The following is a 16,880-nucleotide window of genomic DNA, read 5'->3' on the forward strand; positions in this document are numbered from 1 at the left end:
ACTGACACCTGGCAGGGGGGTGAGGACATCTTAATATTTTCTGGACACCCTGAGCTCTGGACCCCATTCCAAATTCTTTTGGGGGACCCTCTCCTGGCTGCGCCCTGTTACAAATCCACCCTGTAATACTCTCTACGCTGCCTTTTCAGTTTCAGGCTCTGGTGGTCCGGTTACAGATGTTTATTGCTTGTAATTTTATTGTCACAGTAGAGAAGAGAACTAGCTTCGAGCAGGGCTGGAAAATAAATGTGCAGTGACAATGATCATCCAAGACCCTCCTAGGCTGCCTCACCTAATGCATTGCCAAGGCCTTGACCTCCCTGCTTCTGAGCATCTTACCTCCACACCCTGACCCCTCCCCATCTCTCCCACCACCGGCTTGTACCAGCTCCTCCATCTCTGAGGCCCAATGTGGCCTAATGGGGTTGACATTTCTAGGAAGTTTCAGGAAAAGTCCTGGAAGTGTCCAGGCCTTGGGGTTTTTCCTTGGCTTCATAGACTCCTCTGAGAATGGTGTTCTCTGCCAGGGAGGCTCAGTTATCCTGGTGAGTCACGGGCCTTGAGCTGGACCAAATCCACACAACATCTGCTTCTGTATTATCCTCAGAACATCTCAGGCTGCTGTGAAGGTGGGACAGCCTCCAGGAAACCACCTGGGGAGAGTCCAGGAGGTCTGGGGTGATACGGAGTTTCTGGAAGGAAAGTCCCTCTACCATTCCTGCTTCCTGCATTCATCAAATAGCCTCAAGGACTTCAGCCAGCGGTTCTGCAAACTTATTTTAAAGGTCTCGAAGACATTTTCCAAGTGAAATCACATGCAGTGCCTGACACACAAAACAGAAGTGTTGGGCCTGAGCCCTATTTCTCATTATCGCATCACGAGCTGATGATATGGCTGCTGCTTCAATTTGCCAGCCGCCACATCTTAAGTGTGGGGATGTTGGTGCAGATGCGGAGGCCTCCGCAACCCTTCTCAGTGAATCTCAAAGCCCTTTTCCTATTATAGATGTGCTCACTCGGCTGTTCGGGATTCCTGCTGTCATCCACGCTTCCCAGGGGACTCTACCTGCTTAAGCTCCTCACTGGGGCAGAGGCAGGAAATCGGGGAAACACAACCTGGCAGCAGGGGCCAGGTGCACATGGAAAGTCAACGGTGCTGTTCCCATTAGGGTTTTAAACCCAGGATGTAGCAGATTTCCCTTTTGATGCCTCTCAAGGTCAGGGAGAGTTTTAACACATCAGGAAGGAAGGAACTCTTTCTGACAGCAGTCTGTGTGCCAAGCGCTGCATGAGTGTTATTTCATGTTATTCAAATCCTCATTGAAATCTTGTCAGGTAGTTGTTATCTCCATTCTGCAGATGAGGAAACTGAGTCTTGGAAAACGGCAAGATAACTAACTCAGGCTCATCCAGCAAAGGCCAGCAGAGCTCAGAAACTCAGGTCTTCATACCCCAGAGCTATGCTCTGTCCGTTTCAGCTCTCTGTCAGTTTCAAAGAGCAGCAGCACCTGGCATCTCTACCTTTCTGTGATGTTCATCCTTTTTGTCTAATTCTTTTGCATAAGGTATGGTAAAAGGACTAATCCAGTGCAATCTGCTATCCATGATCTTCAACTGGCATTTGTTTTAAACAGGTTTCATAGAGGCCTGTTCATTTTACAGAGCAGATCACAGTCCAGGCAGATTTGGAGACTTATTGAAGATCAGTGGCTGAATTCGGGCTGGAACCCAGGCCTCTGCTTCTCCCTCCAGCACCTGTACTATGCTGACTGCTAAGACCTTAGCTTCTTGGAAAAGCCATTTTAACATAAGGGAATAGAGGCACCTGTGCAGCCAGGAAGACTCTATTTGCAGTCCCCAAAGAAGCAATTCCCTGCCAGGCCTCTGTCCAGAATGATGGAATGCAAAATGGGAGATCAGGGTGGTCTCTGCATCTCGCTGGAAACTCACATTCATCCTGGGGATTTCTTTTGTTTTAATGACTTAGCCATAGATTGCAATTGCTGCAAATGCCTTTTCACTTAATCTTAACATAGGTTATTTTGTGTGATTTCACTCAGTTGATCTGAGCATGAGTCGGAAGTGTATGATTTTCCTCTGCAGGGACCCTTTCCTGTGTGTATTTTTGGAACGGTTCTTTATTCTGATTCATGTCCACACACACCTTCCAGAAGCTTCTTGGCTCAGCCAGAGTTTACTGCCTTTGATATGATGTTGAGTGAGGAATCTTTTAAATCTTCATCTCTATTCCATAGTTGGTAACAGGAATCCTGAGAGGCTGTATAGATTCGATTTGTTTATATACTTCATAAAACACCTTGTTTTTGTTAATAGCATCTACTGTATTGGTATTTGAATTTTCCAGAAAACATATTTAGCAAATTTCACCAAATGAATTTTGTCTTCCTGTCAGATTTAATATCGTATCATCTCTCAGCCCGTATTGTTTCTGCTAAAGAGAATATTTTTTTTTCAGGTAAGATATAGTTACTTATACTTCCTATAGAGCCTGTTTCTTTCTTCTGGAAGTTATCAAGCACTTAAAGCAGTTATCTGAAGCTTTATTTTTCTTTTAAGGGAAATCAAGCGACTGTGTTTTTCTCCTTTTCATCAACTATTATAAAAATGTGGAGTTGTGCTAAAAGATAAGAAGATTAAACCCTAAAAGAAGGAGAAATGTCCTTTCCGCCAGTTTAGCCCTGGATCTAACGCTGTGACCAATGAAGTACAAATTTCTTTTGGATGAAACCTTATGCGTGGACATACATCTGTCCTGGATGTCCTCTGTTGCTCTGTCCTAAGAGGACGCAGACAGGAGACAGGGTAACAGACGGGAGTCTGGCTGCGCCCAGGCAGCCAGGGCCCCCTCTTCCCTCCTGCATCAGCCCCGCCCACACTCTCTGGGGGGTGCAGAGGGGGAGGATTGCTTCTCCACTTGTTCTGCTGTTTACTAGGGAGGACCTCCAGGAGACAGGAGGCTTCCTGCAGAGACGAGCAAAGGGCAATGCCAGGGAGCAGAGGAAGGCAGAGGAGGGTTTAGCCCACTTCTTTCAGTCTTTCTGGCTGAAATTGGTGACTGCCCAGGGGCTGGGGTTGGGAAGGTTGTGTATAGATCCTAGTGGCCTCTGGCTACCATTCCAAGTTGTTGCTTATGGCATTTGTAAAGGGTATTGCTGATACACCTTGGCTGAAAAAAAAACTCTTCTCCCCATGTAGCATGTATTCCTTCACCATCTCTTAGAGGAGAAAACCATATCTGTGTGAGTTTCATCTCCTCCTCTTTTCTACTGACCAAGGAGCTGTGTAGCTCCTGAGGAGCCAGGAGTCACAGCAGCTCAGAAAGGCCACAGCAACAGGGGCCCTCTCTGCGGTCTTTCCGCCAAGCAGAGCCTGAGGTTAAGCAGTGCCTGCCACCTTTGGACAGAGGCCGGACAGGGGGTGATGGCCTCCCAGACTCCCGTAGGCAGGGTCCTGGCCCGCAGTGCAGCCCATGCGCACTAAGCAGGACGTCGGTGATGGGCCTTGTGCTAAGCAGGCCTCTTTCACCCCCAAAAGCATCTGGGGTGGGCTCTTAGCTCTAGAAATAGAACTAAGAATACCCTTGATCCTAGAATTCTGGCATTATACCCAATATTGCTGGATGGCCATACTTCATTTGCTGAGGATTGAAGGTTTTGACTGAAGGTTTTTCACATGACTGAAGCATTACCCTTTAAATGCCTAATTTTTTCCCCAAATTTTACTGTTTTCACATAGAACAAGACTCTTGTTCTATGGTGTTTTGTACACTTTTTTGCCCTACTAAATAGAAAATAGTCAAACCCCACCTTCTGATTGACATCAGACCAATTTTTCATTTAGAAATGTATTATCTAATTTGGAATCTATAACATGACGTCCAACTTTTAAAAAATTCACGTACACATTTGAATATGCCTAAGCAAACTGTACCAGGACACACAAGAAGCTGTGGATGGTGTTTCAGTTTGGGGATAGAGACTTTTGTTTTTCAGTTTATAACTATCTGTACTCAATATTTTTTCCTTTACCTTGGACATGTATTATTTGCTTATATAAATAAAATACATTTAGAATCATATATTATAACATGTATGTAATTTAATATGTTATATATATGAATATTGAAGTTAGGGGTCGGGCTCCTAGACTAACTCCCCAAACCCCGTTCAACTTGGGATACAGCAGCGTAATGGTAGGAGTGGACATGAGCCATCAGGCCCCTGTGTTAACTGTTTCCATGGGAAACCTGAGTCCCAGGAATACTTCCTTCTTGCTACTTCCTGCCCACATGTCCCACTGGCTCATAACTACTGCTCTAGAAGTGGGAGGAGGGACCTTCCTTCTCTCTGCAGGGGCCGTGGCAGCTCATTTTCCTCCCAGGACAATCAAAAGAGAGACTCGAGCTTGCTGTGTGGGGGAGAAAGGAGCACTCAGGAGCATCCACTGAGTGCCAGGCACTGTGCTTCTTCTGTCTCATACTTTACCTGCATTCCTTCTCCCAACAATCCAGTGAGATAAGTGCTTATTGCTGGAAACTGAGATTGCCGCTTAATAGCAGACAGTGCTGTGATTACAACCTATCATCTCCCGTAGTGTCATTTACAATTCAGTGACCCTCCAGCAGAACCACTTCTTTACAAGAGGCCCGTTAACGTCAAGTACGGCTGGGCACTCTGGATATTCCCCGAGGTTCAGTAAGGTCCTGTCAGGGACGCCCTCATCAGAAGGTGAACCAGTCGAGGGCAGGACCCTGTTCTAATCACCTTTGTATCTGCGGTGCCTCCCACAGTCCTAGCATCATGGTAAATTCCCCACGGATATTTACTTTGATTAACAGGAAATATTATTTTTGCTTTGCTTTCTCTGATAGAAAATTGGAATCATATATTTTAGAAAAATTTTCAAGAGCAAATACTGAAACAAGAAAAATACTTTCTCATTCACCTTCGTCTGATTAGAAAATTCAAATAACCAAACTGCTGTGAGGAAAGCTCTTAGTTTACGAGTCATCCATTTACAGGAGGAACGAGGGGACTCCACTGTCAGTCAGAACCGGTGGCGGGCTCCAGACCTAATCGCTGGGTGGGACATTCTGTAAGGCGCTTCCTGTGGGGAACGCCTGCTGCCAGCTCCAACTAACCAACCTTCAAGCCAACTCTAGAGTCAGGGACAATATAACATTGCCCTTAATTTGAAGCATACTCTGTAGTTAGTGACTCTTTTCAGTGACTCAAATTTGTTAAAGGAAAGAAAAAAGCCATCTCTTAGCTGTAAAAGAAATTGCCATTCAATAGTAATTAATATTTACTTGATCTTCACACGGTGACGTTTTATCTTCCGGGACCTCTACACAGATTAGTTTTATTGCACTCTGACCACAACTGTATGAGTTAGGTATGATTATTATCTCCATTTTTACAAAAAAAAAATGAGGCTGGCAAAAATTACATTACTAGCTAAAAGTGGAGCTGGCATTAGAACCAGGGCCTGATTGACCCCAAAGCCCTCTGCAGAGTACAAAGGCTAGTTGCCTCTCAATATGATGGGGAAATTAAGGAGAATGATCTTGCAGAAAGTCCATCTGAGCCCATCCACTCATGGGATCAGGGAGTCAAAAGATGCTATTAGCACCAATAACTGACCATTGGAATTGGCAATGGCTAGGCCAGTCTTGACAAGACTTGACTAGGCCAGTCTTGACAAGAGCTACTTTGAATGAGTGGTGAGCTAGAAGCCTGTTTGTCTAAGAGCAAAAGGAAAAAGTAAATACCATGAGTATAGACAATTCTTTCAATGAATTTTGCTGTAAAGGGCGGCTGAGCATTGAGAATGGGAGTTAGAGAGAGAGATGAAGTCAAGAAAGAATATTTTTTAAAGATGGAAACATAGTAGCATGGCTATATATGGATGGGAATGACCTACAACAGAGAAAAGCATTAATTTAAGTTGGAAGGGGGGAAAGTCACAGAATTTGCTCCACAATGGAGGAGCTGGCCTTAGATGGTTCATCCACAGTAATAGGAAAGCAGGACAGTCAGTAAACCAGGCAAAGGTGGAGGGACTGCTGGGCTACACTAAGGCCCACTTCAGGTTCATGGTCACAAACTGAAAATAAGTCCAGGAAGCATGCTGGTATGCTTCTCCAACTATGCTTATCTGGATGCTGGCAGAGAGAAAGTGAAGAATTAGACTTTATCAGGGTTATGGTTATTCCAAGGAAGACTATGGAGAGAGAGGGACATGAATTTGAGTATGTATATAGATCAAAATGATAATAATGAACATGAAAGCTAAGGTAGATATAGGAGGAAGGAAGGTCATGAGGGGAGTAAGGAACAGAGAAAAGGTCATGCTAAAAGTAAATTGCAGGAGCTGTTAGGGTCAAGGAGACATTGAATTAAGATAATAAAGAGAATAGGCTAGAAAGGTCGGAAGTGGTGGTTGGAGAGTAGAAATGCTTGACATTGAGATTTTTGGATGGTGCCACTATGAGAACAGAGAGCTGAGACAGTTGGAGATCAAGAAAGGGAGAGGATGTTGAAGAGTTGAGAGACCAAGATGTAGGAGGAATCTGTTAGGTAGACTTGGAAATAAGAATATTCATGGGAATTGTATTGGGGAAATTGACAGTGACGAGATGCTAGTATCTTCAAGGAATGAGGTAGAATAACCCAAGGATTTGTAGTTGGCTGCAGTAAGTAGGGTAATGTGCTCTGTTATTTTCAAGGAGAGCCAGGTTTTGATCAGAGTGAGAAATTGAAAGAAAGATTCAGATAAGAGGCTGATGATATTGGGAATTTTGCTGGTGATGAACTTCTGGGGGAGTGCAAAAGGGAGGATTCTGGGAGGGAAGGGGAGGGGGAAAGAGTGATGTGTGCAAAATTCACCCGAACATATTCATTTCTTGGGGTTGGGAGCTCAGATCGTCAGGAGTGGGGAGAAAAAGATAGAGAGGTAAGCTAGGCAGCTCAAGAATGGCTGGTTCCCCATGAGTGTTGCTGGCTAAAGTGTCTTCTTTCTACCCTCCAAGGTAATTTGTGAACCAAAAGCGGATCATGGGAAAGCCAGAGATGGTTGAGTGTTTGCAGAATTAGAGCACAGTGGCACAGGCCGGGGGACCTCAGGTTGCAGCAGTTGGCGATCTGATCACTTTGAGGTTATGGAAGGCCCCCAGCAGTTTGCCCAGGCCATGGGCTCCAATTGTCTGTCTCCAATGACAAGGACAGGGGAAACCATTTTCCATGCTTGTTTCTACCGTCCTCTTAACTCCTTCAGGCTCTCTCCCAGAGAGCACATCCCCAAAGCCCAGGGACCTCCCAGGCAGGGTAGTCGGTTAGTTCTGGGGAAAATACTTAATGCACCAACCCCATTTACTCAGGCCTCTGACCCAGAGAAGGAGATTCCCACAGTTGGGCATGCATTACTTGAGGACCTATAACTCCGACTCTCAAATTATGACTTCTGTTTCTATATTGCGTATTTGAAAGAGCTCAACTCTTTATACAGTAGAAAGAACACTGTTCTGCTCCCCTCAGACAGAGAGACCCTATCCCTAAGTTACGTAACTTCCGAGGCTCAATTTCCCTGCCTGTGAAATGGAGACTTTGCTTTAACCAGGTGATTTCTTAAGGAGAAGAAATACTGTCTGGACTCAATTTCAGAATTTAGGTGCATAAGGAATGAGGGTGTTGGGTTCATTTGAAGCTCCTCCTCCGTTGCTGCAAGACATTCAAGCTCTAAATATCCTGCTTCTCCCCACGAGAAGCACAGAACGAATGATTTCCGAAGCATCGAAGCAGGGCAGACGCAGTGCAAAAGAGCAGGAGTCATTTAGAACCGACTATCTGCTAATTTTTAGTAAATGGTCAAAGGGAGTAGGGCGGGAATGAAGAGACGACACCCTCCAACCCGGAGTTGGGAGGAAGCGCTGCTGAGCTTGACGGCTGCGGTCGCCTAGCAACGGGCGGCGGGGATGCGCACGGGGCGCCCGGCCGGGTGGGCGCGGGGAGCTCGCCGCCGCCTGCGCGCGCCCTGGAGCCTCCCGGACGCCCTCGGAAACTTGGGGGCTTCTCGGCTCGGGGGCGTTGGCGCGAGGCCCAGCGGATGCAGCGATGAGCCCCGCGGGCTGAGGGCAGAGCATGAGGTCGCTGCCCTAGCGCCCGGGGAGCCGCGGGGTCGCGCCAGAGGAAAGTTGGCGCGCACCTGGCGCCTGGAGACGCTCGGTCCCGGGGAGTTTCTTTGGCAATTTCTTATCCCTCATGGATCCGGCATCCCGAGCCCGCGTGGCCCCGGTGCTCGGATCCTGATCGCTGGGAGAGAAAAACCGCGCTTTTCTGAGGGACCTGCGCGGTACCTGATGTTTGATCGATTCGCCCTGAAGGGTCGCGGTTCTATTTTTGTTCTGTTTTTCTTTTTCCTCCAGACAGTGAGTTTGTGGAAGCCTCTCCCGCGCCCTACAGCCCAGAGGAGTTGGGTAAGTCTGCCCCTTTGCCTTTCTTCTCGAATTCCTCTCGAAAATAGCGAGTTTGGGGGGCGCCTAGAGGGAATCGGTGAGGCGCAGGGAGGGAAAGGGCCAGGGGACGCTTTCCAGGTGCAAGTTCCCTTCGAGGTGAGAATTGGCTTCTTCTCGGCGCACCTGCCCTGGGCTAGTGTAGGGTGTGCCACGGGAGAGCAGAGGGCCGGGCCCGGGCGGGCGGCGGGGAGGGCGGGGTGGGGGGGCTGGGTGGGGGCAGGTGAGTGGTGCTGCTCCGAGGAGCGCGGGGCAGCGAACTTCGGACCTGGGGCCTCTGCGAGCATTCAGGCTGACGCCCGCAGGGTTTGTCTAGCTGCATACCTTGCACGAGAAGGACATCGTGTGGGTGTTCCTTAACTTGAATTCAATAAAGTCGAAGACCAAAAACGGAAATCCAGTAATTAAACTCCAGGACCTAGGAGCTGCATCCTTCCCTGCTTTCTATTCCTCGTTTAGCCTGTAGGTGTCTGGAAGTAGGTCATTTCATCCTCCTCTGGCTCTCCTTGTAAGTGGGGACTTGTGGCTGGTGAACCTCCACACTTGCCAAAGACTTCTTACATAAAGAGGAGGAAACTTGCCTTGTCAGAATCCCTCGAAGTATTTCTGCAACCCAGTCTCACTTGGCAGCTTAATAGTTGCGTTTTTCCCCCTCTTTTTCTCCTCTTCTTCTTCCTCCTCATCCTTCTTTTCTTTCTTTCTCACTCAGGTCTAGTTTAGCCTCTAACGATCTAGTTTGCCAAGTCTTCGCTGTTCTTTTATCACCAGCTTAAAAATCTTGCCTTCCTGCCAGGAATGACAGTTGTTTAAAAATGTTTACCCACAGTGCCCTTCTCAGCCTTGGGTACTTCATTTCTGGTCAGCCTCTTATCCTGGGACGTAAGTCCTAATGAAGTCTCACACCACCTGAGTAAAATTCCGTCTCAGCCAAGACTCATTGATTTGTAGGACAGAGACGCCCTAGGACCCAGGTCTGGATCAAGGATGGCATTCCGAGACAGAGGAGAGTACCTGGTTTTATTCAGATGTGTGTCTGACAAAGTTGTGAGCAGTAACATCTCTCTAAATGGAATAATAAATTAAGTGCATGGGCCAAAGTAGATTTTTTTTAAAAAGATTTATTTATTTATCTTTAGAGGGGAAGGGAAGGAGAGAGAGAGAGAAACATCAATGTATGGTTGCCTTTCATGCATCCCCTGCTGGGAACTGGCCTGCAACCCCAGTATGTGCCCTGACGGGGAATCGAACCTCGATTGTCTGGTTCCCAGGCCCGAGCTCAATCCACTGAGCTACACCAGCCAGGGCCCCCAAAGTAGCTTTTAAAGACACACTATGGTGAATCCTTTTATGAAATGAAAATGACATCTGAATTATAGCTTTGCATGAAGTGACTTAGAAAAGCAAACCTTTAGTAATCTGCTCACAAGTGTATAATTAATCGTGTATTGATGACACCAGTATTGGCACTCCACGGTGTGGTGAAAGCTATTTGGTCCTTTTCAATTATAGATAAGCATAAGCAGTGGCAGGATGCACATTCCTTGCTCTGAGCAACTGCCTGTCTAACTGCTAAACTGTTTGCATTCACAGAATGATTAATGTACTGTACCAGAAGGGCTCAGGTATTTGACCCTCTTCCATCCCCACATCTCTCTCTGGGGCTGACAGGACTGTCCAGCTGAGTCACTGATAAATAGGGGAGCCCTTCAAATTAGTGGAGAGAATAAGAAAGCCACCTTTTTTCTCTACGGCTTCCCTGTGGGAAAAGTCCAGCATTTCATGAGGAAATGAGAGTGTTATAGGAACCATGGGGGTGGGAAATATAAAACACAAGTCTGAGAGTCTGAGACCAGGGTGCTAGCCCTCACTCTGCTCCATGTTCCTTAGTAAGTATGTTAACTAGCCTGTTTTCTCATTGTCCCAAAGCTAGCTAGGGTTTTGTCAGGTGACCAAAGTTCTCTCGGCCTCAGTCGTCTCATCAGCTCACTTGGAGACCTCGCATGGATGAGATGATGGTGCATGCACAGCACCGTGCGTTGTATATGCAAGTATTCAGGAAGTATTTGTTGCAGTTACTTTATTATTATTATTTTTTGCTATTAATTTGAAAAATATTTTCTATGCAGGAAGGATGGAATAGTTCTTATCAATTGTCCCACCAAGTAACCCAAACCATCTTTATTCCTACAAATTTCTTTGCAACATACCTAGTCTCCAAAACCAGATGCTCAAGCAGGGTGATCAGGTCAACTGAATTATCAGTGATTTGTCCCTGGAGCAGCATGTGGGCTGGTTTTCCATCTGAGGTCTTTAGTGACAGTTCTACTACTTTCTTGTGTCATAATTGGCAGTCGGTTTCACCTCCAAATTTTGCTTATGTCTCCAGATGAACTACAGCTTGCTCCTTAGGGAATTAATTCTGCGATGTAGCAAGATTACATAATAAAATTAAGTTACCAAAGAAGGTTTTTTTTTTTTAAGGCAGTAGAAAAAGTGTATCTTTAGATGAATGCTATATTAAAGGCTGCCTGCGATGGAGAGTCCAGGAATACACTCTCCATCCTGTGGCAGTTCTATTTTCCAGGGAGGCAAAGCCTATATGTCTACTAAGCCTTTCTGTAGTGCCATCTATAGAGAGAAGTGATCTGTCTCAGGAAGTGAGAGAGAGTGCATGGAGAGCTGGGACAAACTTGGATGTGACCATGTCTGCCATTGTCTAGTAACCTTGATTGACTCCCCAATACCAAGAGGGCTGGCTCGGCATAGGAGGACCATCTGCATTTCCCCGCTCACTGCAGCTCTCTGGTTATATCGGACTATTGAACGGGCCTCTAAATTCAGACCTCTTCTTTTTGTCTGTGCGCCTTCCCTCCTTCTCCCTTCCTCCATGGCTGGCTCCCAGTATTCCCTAGACACTAAATCCAGGTGTCATGTCCTGCTCATGATTCTCAAGGCTACGCATTAGAATTGGGGGAGCTATTAAAAGTCCTGAGACCAGGTCCTAACTCTGACCAACTATATTAGAATCCTTGGAGTGTAGACCCAGCCATCAGTCTTTTACCAGCATGTGTGTGTGTTTTAACTCACTTCTCAAATGATTCCAATGTAGAGCCAGACTTGTGAGCAACTTCCCTCCATTATGGCCTCATCATCCTTCTTAATCAATCTAGCAACCAACCAACACAGTACTTGGGACACATAAGTGTCAATAAATGCTTGCTGTGCTATAAATGAGTGACATAGTCACTCGAGGGTACTGTGTCTTTTCGTAGTTATATAGCTCTAAGATTGGCCTGTCTTCTTGTTGTGATGATGCTTTGGGGATGAGTCCTTTCACCTGTGACCTGTCTCGCTCCCTCTCTCTCCTTTGTTTCTTTGGCTTCTCCAGGTTATCTTCTAATATTCTTAAAAATTGAAAAGTTAAGACCACTTTTAGGGGTTAAGAGCATGTGGGTTTGATTTTTGCCCCTCCTCTTACTTGCTTTACAGCCATGGGCGTGTCCCCTTAATCCCTGCCTCTGTTTCCTAATCTGTGAAACCATGTGCCAACTATTTTCTGATACTCTTCTAGACCCACTCGCCACCCTTCAGCACTGGGCTTCGTGCCCTGGAAAACTTACCTCTTGGAATAGGTCATGTGGCTGCCAGATGGATGTGGCCAGTGAGAGGCACTGGCAGGACAGGGGAGGGTGAAAGAGACATATCTCCCTGCCCTTTAGGCTGTAGGATAAGGAGGCTCTTTTATTCTAGCCACAGCTCTCTGGAGCAACCCTTTCTTACAGCATCAGTGCTTATGGGTTCAGAACCTCCGACTGAGGGGTGGTTGCAGCTCCCCACTGTGCCTGGCCCCAGGCCCTTCTTTGTCACTTGTCTTCCCTTAACCTGACCCGTCATCACTTTTGTCAGCAGTCCCTCCGCCAGACTTTTAGGCACGCTGTCCATCTTCTGAGAAGGCCCTGACTGATATGATGAAGATGAGAACAGCACCAGCTTCAGAGCATCATTGTGAGGAGTAAATGCACCTCGGGAGGAATGCGCAAATGAAATTACCATCATTAAATATTTACTATGCTTTCATGTCCCTAGGCAAGTGCTCTGACACCTTCGACCATTGTCAAAACCTTCTGGAAGATTTAATTTTGTACATATAATTTAAAAAATGTCGCCATTCATTTCCTCTTCCCTACCCTGTGTTGAGAGGACGTGTCAAGACACAACACTTATGAAAAATCTGTTTCAAGTCAATATATCAGGTGGCCAAAGTTTCTTAACTCCCATACATGGGAATTAATAAGGAGAACTAGACTTAATATTCACCTACTTGGTGCCCGGCACTTAACCTGGGTAAACAGTCTACTCAGCTTCCCAGCCTGGAGTTTAAATCATGTCACCCACATTAGTACCCCCAGACAGAATGATTTCTGAGCATGTGCCTGCCCATATTACTAAGAAATCAGGTCTTTCTCTAAGGTTATCCCCCAAGTTTACATCCAAGAATTCTCAGAGGTTGCACATTTGCACCCACAGGGTACATTCTGACTACTCCAGCCTTTCCCCAGGGGAGCTGGAATTCAGATACAGCTCACTGAGGCTAGTGGACACTGTGATATCTGCTCCAAGTCCTCTCTTCTTCAGAAACCAGTGACCACATGTCTCTGGCCATCACTGCTGCTGCCGCTGCGCACACCAGAACTTGAAGGCGTGGCGTTCTCTTGCTGGGAGTCTGACTGGCGCTCCATTGTCTTACCCTCTCTTGGCCTCAAGGATGAGGACACTACTCTCCTCTGGGCTCTTTCAGGCTCAGAATGGAGCCAGGTCTTTCCAATTCCTTCACAAGCCTCGCTCCACTGAGAGTCTGGGATCAGGTTGGCTGTGTGGCCAGCTCTGAGTCAGCCTCCGAACAGCCGGGGCCATGCGCCCCACCCCTGGATCCACCCCAGGTCTCACCACCCTTGGAAGCCTATTTCTCCTGCCTTCCTCCTCCTGCATCCCCAGAACATGGCTGCAGAGAGGGAGGGCATTTTCATCCCAGTTTAACTTTTCTCAGGATGATTGACAGTGGAAAATTCAATTCCCTTCACAGGAAACCTCACCCAACTGCAGGGGTGTGGTCTGACCTTCTGGCTGCAAAAAAAAAAAAGTTCACAGAATTGTTCACCATTGTTAGAGTTCCCCAAATCTGGGCAACCCGGTCTCTTCCATTGTTGATCTTTTGGGGTATACTGCTCATTTCATCTTCAGAACAACTCAGTAAAGCAGAAGAAACTATTTTCCCCTTACAGAGGAGTAAATGGGCTCAGAGAAGTTAAATTATCTGTCTGATGTCACACAGCTAGAGAGAGGCAAAGTTTAGATTCAAAATATAATCTCTGGCTCCAGAGCCAATCTCGGTTTCCTGGGAAGGAGAATAGACAAGTTGCCCTCCTCCCGGGGAGACTGGGTTGCGGGTTAAATAAAATAACACGTGGAAGGAACTAGCACAGGGCCTGGCAGTACAGTGTGTGGCTGGCTGTTCAGTACATTCTTGTTGAATAAATGAATGGTAGGTACTCAAAGGCATGCATTTTTTATTAGACCATCACATAGTGATCAATATGTTCTAAAGGAATTTCCTGTAGTGGGATTGGAAGCAACGACCAGGAGAACTCTCAGCTTCCTTTACTTCCTGCTTTTCCTGCTCTGTATTACAGTGTTAGGGTACCTGGGGACAGGAAGCCTCTCCTGGTTTCCCATGGCACAGATGCTATTTCTAAAGGAAAATAAACCTTTGCAACAGCATAATTTGGGGGAGGTCAGTGAAAGCCTGGAGAGAAATCCAAACACATTACTAAACATATAACTAAGGGCAGGTAGACTCAGGCTCGGATGTAAAATTCATCACCACTCCCCCAAGATTTGTTTTTGTTTTTGTTTTTTTAAGGATTTTATTTATTTACCTTTAGATGGGGAAGGGAGAGGGAAAGAGAGGAAGAGAAACATCCGTGTTTCTCTGATGTTGCCTCTGGCACACCCCCGCCCACAATCCAGGCATGTTCCCTGACCAGGAATCAAACCAGAGACCCCTTTTCTTACAGGCCCACACACAATCTACTGAGCCACGCCAGCCAAGGCAGCCCCAAAGGTTTGTTTGCAAAGTGATACTACACATTGCCTGGAGAGAGAATGGAGTAAAAAAGGGAAAATGGCAATAAACTCTGAGACGTAAATGCTTATCTACCTTGTCCAAAAAAAGGAAACACAAGAAAGATAAGGAATACTCATGGACACACACACAAAAATGGAAAGGGCATTTTCCTTGCCAAAGAGATGGTTTTACTAGAAATATATAATACCGTGTCCATTTATTCCTGACTATGAAACAATCATGACTATATAGGAATGGCGGTGTTTCACCACTTGTTAGGAGCTACTGGGGTCTGAAGAGTGTTATGTAACCAGTTTCACCTGCTCAAGAGCACTATGCTTCCGGTTCCTGCATCGCGTTCTTACTGGGTGATCATCCTGAAATATGTCCTGTTCGTGTTTGTTTGTCTCAAATTAGTGTTGCTCCTGGTGGGCACATTAAACTGATTTGATGTCATTTGTTTCTCTCCCGCTCCCTGGTTTGCTTTCCCCTGTTCTCCCCTCTTCTCTCCTGTCTCTCTCTCTCTCTGCCCCATTTCTGTCCCTGCTTCCCTACGTCAGTCTTCTGCCCCTTCCTTCTCTAGCCCCTCCTTCCTTTTCCCATCCTAGGCTGGAATCTGAACAGAAAAGGCAGTGCTTGCCTTCCTGGGGCTCTCTGCCAGAGAATGGAACGGGTCAGATTATTAAAAAGGATAAAAGACTGCTTTCTGGCAAAATGAAGAAACAGATGTTCAGGGTGGGTTCTCTGTCTCTGGCCTGTCTGCTGCCTGCTGAAATGCATTTTTTTACTGGGTTGCTAGACAGGGATGCTCCTTAGCTGGGCACACGTGTGGTAGTTTTCACATCGAATACGTATGTCTATCTAATGCTGCTTAATTCTCTTCTCCGTGTGACCTTTGTACCCCCAAATGCAGAGTTGGCAAGATTTATTTTTATCCTCGTTTCAGAGGGTTTTCTTTAAGACTACTGGGAAGAGTGGACAGACACTGTAGCTGCTTTCAAGTCACTGTTTTACAGTCAATATGTTATGGAAACCTCCGGTTCTTAAGAAAATAGAGAAAGGACCTTATCTGAAATGAGCCCTATGGAAAGTTTGGGGTTGAAGGAGGCTGAATGAGGAGGATCTAGTTCTGGCGTCTGTAACCTGCTGGGGCTCTTTCCTTTCTGTCCCCAGAGGATTGCTATTTACTGACTGCTGACCGAAAAGAAAAGTCCATTGCTGTAGTCCTTTGTGGTTGACCACCCAGAGAATTTAAAGTATCTCATCCTTTAAAAAACATTTTTTTTTAACTCTCAAAGACATTTCCCCCAAAAACTCAAAGGAGGGATTCCAGATTCTGAACATTTGCTGTGGACTAAATGTCCTTGACTCTGGACTATGTCCTTGACAGACACCTGCCTCCACCTCCAGTGGAATTATTAATAAAAGCAATTATTATGGTGAGTGTGATAAGGGAAAAGTGCAAGGGGGCAGGGGCCACTGAGAAGAGGGGGCTAAATCATGGAGGTCCGGGCAGGCCAGGCAGGCTTCCTGGAGGAGAGCAAGTCTTCACAGTGTGACCTGCAAGAACAAAGGTCCAGGGCATGAACAGCATCACATCTGCCTTAGAACAGCCACAGTCAGCTCCTCCTCTAGGGTCTGGGTAACTGAGGGCTGCACAATGGAGTGCCAGAGGATGAAACTGAGTCTTCTCTCTCATACAAGTCTGAGGTTAGCATGGAAACTCTACAAAATGGGACTGTATCCTTATCAAGTCCTTCGTCAAATGCTGTGCCTGTCCTCGTGGCTCGAGGAGTCTGTCCCATGAGTAAAAGGCCCTTACATTTGGCTCAGTGGCATTCAGTGGGATAAAGCTCACGTGAATTTCACTCCTTCCCCCTTGGGATCATCACCATTGTATAACCATTGGCTCTGGAGCTGACATTCCACACTGTTTACCAAGTGAGAGACCGAGGAATCCTTTAAAGCAGGTACGGGGACATATCCTAGGGTAGGAAGATATTGTCAGAATTAGCAACAAAAATACAGGACACCAGTTAAATTTGAATTTCAGGGAAAAGACAATTACTGCTTTTAGTATATTTGTGTCCCCTGCAACATTTGGGATATACTATGCTAAAAAATGTTGTTGCTTATCTGAAATTCAAATCCAAACGGGTGTTTGAGCTGGCAGCCCTGGGTGTGGGAGCAGCATCTGGGCCTGCGCAGCTCTTTGCACTGGATTTT

General features: G+C 46.3%; 1 protein-coding gene across 2 annotated transcripts in view; it reads left to right on the top strand.

Moving 5' to 3' along the window:
• Positions 1–16,880, top strand: part of AMOTL1 (angiomotin like 1) — a 147,196-nt gene that overhangs the window by 27,363 nt on the left and 102,953 nt on the right. For both annotated transcript variants that reach the window (XM_053670445.1, XM_037163451.2), the window contains exon 5: positions 8,444–8,494. In XM_053670445.1, the coding sequence (XP_053526420.1) occupies positions 8,444–8,494 (51 nt within the window). The remainder of the gene's footprint in view (positions 1–8,443; positions 8,495–16,880) is intronic.

This window comes from Artibeus jamaicensis, unplaced genomic scaffold (genome assembly GCF_021234435.1).
Source record: "Artibeus jamaicensis isolate MK-2021 breed Jamaican fruit bat unplaced genomic scaffold, CSHL_Jam_final contig_585, whole genome shotgun sequence".
In the NCBI taxonomy this organism is placed as follows: Eukaryota; Metazoa; Chordata; class Mammalia; order Chiroptera; family Phyllostomidae; genus Artibeus; species Artibeus jamaicensis.